We start from the raw sequence: 7,197 nt of genomic DNA, 5'->3' as shown, positions 1-7,197 counted from the left end.
TCTCTCTCTCTCTCTCTCTCTCTCTCTCTCTCTCTCTCTCTCTGTCTGTCTGTCTGTCTGTCTTAAGAAAAGCCTCTTTTTGGGAGGCAGAGTGGAAACTTTTCTACCTGGGAAACGAACGGGGCATTGACAGAGCAGCTCAGTCTGTCTAGTAAAACACTGATGCAGATGCAAGATTGCTCACTGAGCTAACAGTTACATCCTTCAGTGAGAACTCTGGAATTTAATTTGAAGAAATAAGCAACCACCTTTAAATTCCAAAATGTCCAATGTATAAAGAGAGGGGAAAAAAGGCTTAAAGTTTTAAATTACTAGTAGGTGGATTCCAGCTGAAAATCAGCGGAAACGCCTCAACAAAAAGAGCATTTTGTCTGTGAAACCAAATACAGAGGTGTGGAGAGGCTGGATTTCCTGTGCTGAGCTGGTGCTGGGACCGCTGGCAACACTTGTGTCGCCTGGCAGTCTCAGGTCAGCAACTGACAACCTTGACCCACCCTGGTGCTGTGTGCTTCACAATCAGTGGCCAAAGTCACAGCAGAAGTGTGAGGGATTGCAGGTTAGCCAATCCCATGCCCTAAAACCTCACAGTGGTTGATGGCAAAGCCAGATCCTGCATTTAGCATTTAGCTGGGTGAAGACATTTATTTATCTATTTGTTTGTTTAATTAATTTATTTGCCGTCCATCTTACCAAGAGGCCACTCTAGGTGACCTACAACCAAGAAAAACGGGGAGTCCCTAGGCTGAGAGCAGGTGCTCCCCAACTAATCTAGAGCTCAGTTCGGGGGGGGGGGCAATACCCAGGTTCACTTACTTTGGAAGATGACACGCAAGTCCAGTGGTAATATAGCGGTGTCTGTTCCCAGTCTTCCCAGTTAGGGTCATAGGATTTCTCGCCATCCAAGATCAAGTCCCTGGTGCTGGACCACACCCGGTACGATCCTCCATCAATGATGGGTACCAGTTTATTGGGCAAAACTGTCACATTGGCAAAAATGCTTTTGGACAGAGGTGTATCACCGAAAGAGACTAAGAATTTGAAGCAGTAGTTGCCAAGATCCAGGGTAAGCCTGGGGATGACCAACTGTGGCCGGCTCACATCCACACTGACCAACTGGACTTTGGCGAAAGCATCCCGTTGTAGGCAGCTCGGGGCTTTGTAGATCTCCCAGACATAGGCAGTCTGGTACCTGGTGCAGCCTCGCAAGTCAATCTGGGCCTCCAGATAATTCTTCTGGGATCGTTTCATAAACACCTGAGCAGGTAAAGCAAGCTCTGCTTCTGGCTCCTCACACTCCAGGATTCGGACTGTGACCGTGCGGTGGGCAATGGAGAAGCTGATGAGGTTGGTGGCATTCACCTCCACCACATAATCGCCCGGCCTCAGATAAACATGGTTGACAGATGGCTGGCTGGTTTGTACAGCTGGAGAGCCATCCCCAAAACGCCACCAAAACAGGACTTCTCTGGCACTGGGCAGCACAGATGCTTCAAATGAAGTTGTGCGGTTGACAAAGGAATCCACGGGCTGGATGGAAAGCTGCAGGATGAAATCTTGCACTTGGATCACTATAGTTATGTTCAGGCTGCTCAGACTGTTGAAAGCATGCAGATGGATTTCCAACTGGCCTGCTGTTTCTGGGGTGTAAGAGACACTTTGGCCCTCTAAGTGAACCTGGGAACATTGCTGCTCTTTTACTAAGGTGAACTGCCAGACGTAAGACACCTGTGAGCCACTCTCAATCCGAGCTGTGAACTGTTCCTCCACCGCAGCAGGCATTCCTCGTTCACAGCAATCGGTGATCTGGAGGCCACGCACGGCCTCCAGCACCACAATAAGATGCTCAGCGTACGCCACACTTACTTGATTCTCTGCAGTTACTCTCACTAAGTACTCTCCAACCTGGCTGAACTTATAGGTGAAGCTGGAAGTACTGAGGATCTCGGAATGGTTATACCCAATGGTGACCCTGTAGCTCACAGAGGAACCAGAAGATATTTCAACCACAAAAGAAACCAGTTCCCCTGGCTGCAGCACATCCTGGCTTACGCCGAGCTTCAGACCCTGGATTGCATCTTGCACCGTCAGATTGAGGTAAGCTACATCCCAGCTGACGTCATTAGAAGCATTCAAGCAGACAAGGAAAATTCCTGCCACGGGAAACTCTAGAGCTACCCTTTGGCCTGAGATGGTTTTGTCCTGCATCTTCCATGTCCAGAGTACGTCAGATCCTCTTTCAAGCTCCCCAGCAAAGTTCACCACGGTGCCCGATTCTACAGAACTACTGTTTGGCCTTATGATGCTAATCTCTGGGCCCACGACTGGCTCCTGTACGTATACCACAAGGGAAGCATTGACAGAACCAAACTTGTTTCCTGCCACCACAACAATGATTTGGGCACCTGGACTTGAGAAAGAGTGTGTGATGGTACTGGAGGTTGTGCAGAGAGAAAGGCCACCTTCAAAGTGCCAGGTGTACAGCAGCTCACTTCCGGCAGTTGCACTGGCACTTATGCTAACAGATGCGTTGACAGCAACAGGGTTGGGGGTGGCAGTTGGCTTTAAGGCACCCACCTCCTCAATGAACTCCACCGTCTTGTTCACAGCCGAGCTTCCCAGCATGTTGGTGGCTTTCAGATGGACAGCAAAGATGCCTGCTTCCAGAATGACTAAGGAGAATGTTTTCCCGGTAAATGTCTGCACAGGGTGACTTTCCTTCAGGACAGTCCAGCTGTAAGAGATGTTTGTTCCGTCTTTCACGGTTGCTTGTAGTTGCAGCGTCTTATTGGTGGGGAAGTAGATGTTGTCCAGGAAGTCCCCCCCACAGATCTGCAGCCCTTCTATCTGCTGTAAGACATAGATGAAGATGCTGCTCTGCAGGCCCCCAATCTCATTCTCTGCTGTCACGATCACATTGAATGTCCCAACAGAGCGAAAAGTGTAGGAAATGGTGGAAAGGCCAGGGATTGGGGTGCACCTATCGCACAGGATCCAAGAATACCGGACGGCAGTGCCAGCCAGGAGGGTAGCTGTGAAACTCACAGAGCCGTTCAGAGGCACCACCGTCCTGCTGGCGTTGATGCTCAGGCCCTGGAGGCGCCTCTTCACGGTCACATTCAGCTTTGCCTCGTGGAAGCTGACATCATTCCAGCATGTCAAACTGATGGTATGGGTACCACTCTTGTTGTAAGAATGGGTGATGAATTTTCCCAGCTGGGAAGTCCCATCCCCAAAGTACCACAAATAACTAACTTTGGTCCCGGTGACATTGGCCCAGAAGAGATAAATTTGGTTCAGCTCCAAAACCTTTGAGCTGTTTGACTCAATCTTGGCTACCCCAACCGGCTCCTGGACTTCCACTAATGCTGAGACATTGTTGAAAGAGACATTGTTGCAGACGGTCAACATGACCATATAGTCACCTGGACTTTTGTAGGTATAGCTCACTTCGGTTCCACCAAACCTGGCTGAGTCGTTAGTCCCAAAGTCCCAAAGATAACGGTAGTGATAAGGTGGCAAGGCTGTGACTTGAAATTTGGTCTCGTTGCCAAGCCACACCAGTTCTGGCCTTACTAAAAGTGTCACGTTGGTGATCTCGGGCTCCACACAAATCTCTGTATAATACTGTGCTTTGTTGACTTTGCTGGAAAGGACCAAAGACAGGGAGAATATTCCACTGAGGGTGAAGTTGTGTATCACTGTTGGATCACCATACACGGTGATGTTGGACGAGCCGTCACCAAATGTCCAGTCAAAAAAGTAGTTTTGGGGATTACCTGAAACGTGAGCTGTGAGCTGCACTTCAGGGTCTTCTCGGATACAAGAGGAAGGCTCAATCTTGAGCACCATCAGCACAAATATCTGGACGGGCACAGCTCGGGAAAGAGAATTGACTGGATTCATCGCAGTTACATTTACTGTGCAGTTCATCTCCTTTAAATAAGTGTGTTTTACAGATGCCACGGGAGTCTCCACAACCGTCCCATCACCCATGTCAAATATCCAGGTGATATTATCTCCTGTTTCCACAGAAGCACGGATCTCAATCAATGTGCGAAGCTCTATGGTTTCATTCAAGGACACCCACAACCCACTGATCTCTTCAAAGACCTGGTAATGCTGCCATGTCTCAACAGTGCTGATGGTGTTGTTTGCTTGAACCCGGACCTTGTATATCCCCCTGGAACTGTAGGTGTGGACTACGGCAGTCTGGCTTTCCACAAATGCCTCTGAACCATCCCCAAAATTCCAGGTGTAAGAGACTCCGAAGCCAGAGGGCATCACTTGAGCTTCAAAGGTGACAGTATGGCCCACAACCAAAACATCTGAGGCTACTTGCATTGCCACTTCTGTCAGGTGAGCATAGACATGGACAGGAGTTGAATAGGTGAGGTTCTCAAATTCATTGGAGACTACAACAATCAGGCTGTATTCACCTGCACGGGAAAATTACAGAAAAAAGAATCAGAATTGTTCATTTTCCCAATGGATCAGAAATCCAGGTCAGGATTAAAAATCAACATTGCTGAACTCACACAGTCCGTTATGCTCAAGCAGAAAAACCAGACCATGGTTTCATGGGATGGCCTGTTACCTCAGTACAAACTACCTAATCTCACTTCAGTCAGTCTATAGCAGAATGTCCAATCTTGGCAACTAAAACTTGTGGACTTCAACTCCCAGAAATCCCCAACCAGCATGCCTGACCAGAGAATTCTGAGAGTTTATCCACAAGTCTTAAGATTGCCAAGGTTGGGCCCCCCTGGTCTATAGCTTGCCAGGCAAACTCAACCAATGTGTATTTCCCCTCCTTTCAACCATGCCAGAAGTGCCACATCTTTGCTGAGCAGAAAGCCAGGAACTCTGATAAAGCACCCTTCATGCTGTGATCTTTCCCTTTGCCCCCAGGATGCATTATACATGGATGCAACAGCCTGAAACATAGTTTAGCCCAGGGCTAGGCAACCTTGACTCTTTTATGACTCGTGGACTTCAACTCCCAGAATTCCTGAGCCAGCATGGCTCAGCTTGGAAACCTCTCCCTTTCCCCTCAGCGTGGCTGGCTCGGGAATTCTGGGAGTTGAAGTCCACGAGTCATAAAAGAGCCCAGGCTGCCTACCCCTGGTTTAGGGTATGAAGATAGGTGGACTTCAACTCCCAGAATTCCCCAGTCAGCAGAATTTGTTTGAGATACATTAATCTAGAGCAGGGGTAGGCAACCTTGGCTCTTTTATGACTCATGGACTTCAACTCCCAGAATTCCTGAGCCAGCATGGCTAAGCTTGGAAACCTCTCCCTTTCCCCTCAGCATGGCTGACTCAGGAATTCTGGGAGTTGAAGTCCACGAGTTATAAAAGAGCCAAGGTTGCCTACCCCTGGTTTAGCTCTTCATGCTTGATAGAAAGAAGGAGGGCCTACTGATTTCTAAGAAATCCATTTTCTTCCCCTACTCCAGATGTTCTTACCTGGAATAGGGTTTGATTTGATTCTTTGCCTCACAAATGGCAAACTGAGATGACCAATAATTCCTTCACTACCCACTCCAGTCCAGAATGGGACAACTTGCTACGGCCAACTGACCACAGCTGACTCACCATGGGACAATTCAATGCGGGAGAATTCAAGAAAGGACAAGTGAACTGCACCCAGCATCAAGGACTTCTAACTTAAGAAGGTTCAAACCTAAAGCAAGACAAGGCCTGCTGCAATTCACTTGTCCCTTTCTTGAGTTACCACGCCTTGAATTGTCCCACAGCGACTTGTCTCACAGTGAGTTGGCCGGGACAAGTTAGCCACGGCGAGTTGTCCTAGACCAAGGGTAGGCAACCTTGGCTCTTTTATGACTCGTGGACTTCAACTCCCAGAATTCCTGAGCCAGCATAGCTCAGCTTGGAAACCTCTCCCTTTCCCCTCAGCATGGCTGGCTCAGGAATTCTGGGAATTGAAGCCACGAGTCATAAAAGAGCCAAGGTTGCCTACCCCTGTCCTAGACTCCTCTGAGCCACGCATCAAATTGCAACTATCCCTCGCAGTAAGGAAAAGACAGAATTGAATGGATGAATGCAAGGAGAAGGGAAGTGTCCATTACGGCACAAAGAGATCTGACTGAGCACATCTGTTTTTTTGTCCGTGGTCTTTTTTTTAAAGCTCAGAATTTGGAGCCAACATTTGGTTTTATTTTCAGGTTATCTGAGAAGTTCATCTATTTGTATTCTCATTTATTGACACTGAGTACAACTTCCCTTCCCTGGAATAACTTCCTCCATGTTTTCACTTGTCTCAATTTTGAAGGATTAGGAAGGCAGTCAAAACTGGATTATTTCAGCAGGCCTTTTCATTTTTTTGGGGGGGGGGAGGATTAATTAAATGAGACCCCCCCCAACCTGAGAATATATGATGCTCTGAGTTTTTATGACTCCTCAGCATTGGTATATTTAATGTTTATTAATTTATGGTTCTATTTCTTTAATTCTGTTTACACATAGCAGGATTATAAACTGCTCATAAATCAGTTATGAGAATAACACATACGTCTAATAAAATAATAAACCTGCTCAGCTCCATTGAATCTTTGCTTAGAAGAGCATACATGAAAAGCTCATAAAATTCTCCAAACTTGAAAACTGCATATACAATTTGATTGGCAGCACCCTTTTTCTAGACAAGACCAATCCCGAGGTTGACCTATGAAGTTCTACTGACACCTAACCAAGTGACTTGTACCTCTGGCTAATTCTGAAACTACATTTCTCATTAAGTGTGCAGTTAGAAGAGTAAACAGGATCAGGAATTCACAGGGAGATCAAAAATATCAAGAAGGTGGTTGCAACTGCACAAATGAAGCCAACGTCTTGGCTTTTTTGACTCATCCGCCACCGATGGCCCTGAACAGGATTCATCCATTTGTCCACCGATTCATCAGCAAGAAATCTGAGAGCTGTAAATGGACCACGGCTAATTATCAAACACAAGGATTTACATTTTATTTTTCATTTTTATAAGTAACTGCAAAATGCAGGTCAAGATCAAGACAGATTAAAAAGGGCTGCATTTGGGAACCCATGGCAAGCAGTTCTTGACTTGCGACTGTAATTGAGCCCAAAATTGAGCCTTGGAAAAATGGGCAGGATAGAATTTTGATAAATAAATAAAAATTACAGACATCAGTTGTGCTGGTCATTAAGTGAACACAGCGAT

At 46.9% G+C, this 7,197-nt stretch overlaps 1 protein-coding gene across 1 annotated transcript in view; it reads right to left on the bottom strand.

The window, feature by feature from the left end:
• The window catches only part of PKD1 (polycystin 1, transient receptor potential channel interacting), a gene marked incomplete at its 5' end in the record, with an annotated part of 85,075 nt that overhangs the window by 54,341 nt on the left and 23,537 nt on the right, over window positions 1-7,197 (bottom strand). The window contains one exon of the mRNA XM_029283596.1: window positions 814-4,436. Coding sequence (XP_029139429.1) covers window positions 814-4,436 — 3,623 coding nt within the window. The remainder of the gene's footprint in view (window positions 1-813; window positions 4,437-7,197) is intronic.

The sequence above is a fragment of the Protobothrops mucrosquamatus genome, unplaced genomic scaffold (genome assembly GCF_001527695.2).
Source record: "Protobothrops mucrosquamatus isolate PMUCROS unplaced genomic scaffold, P.Mucros_1.0 scaffold148, whole genome shotgun sequence".
Taxonomy (NCBI): Eukaryota; Metazoa; Chordata; class Lepidosauria; order Squamata; family Viperidae; genus Protobothrops; species Protobothrops mucrosquamatus.
This window is presented reverse-complemented; position numbering and strand designations above follow the sequence as displayed.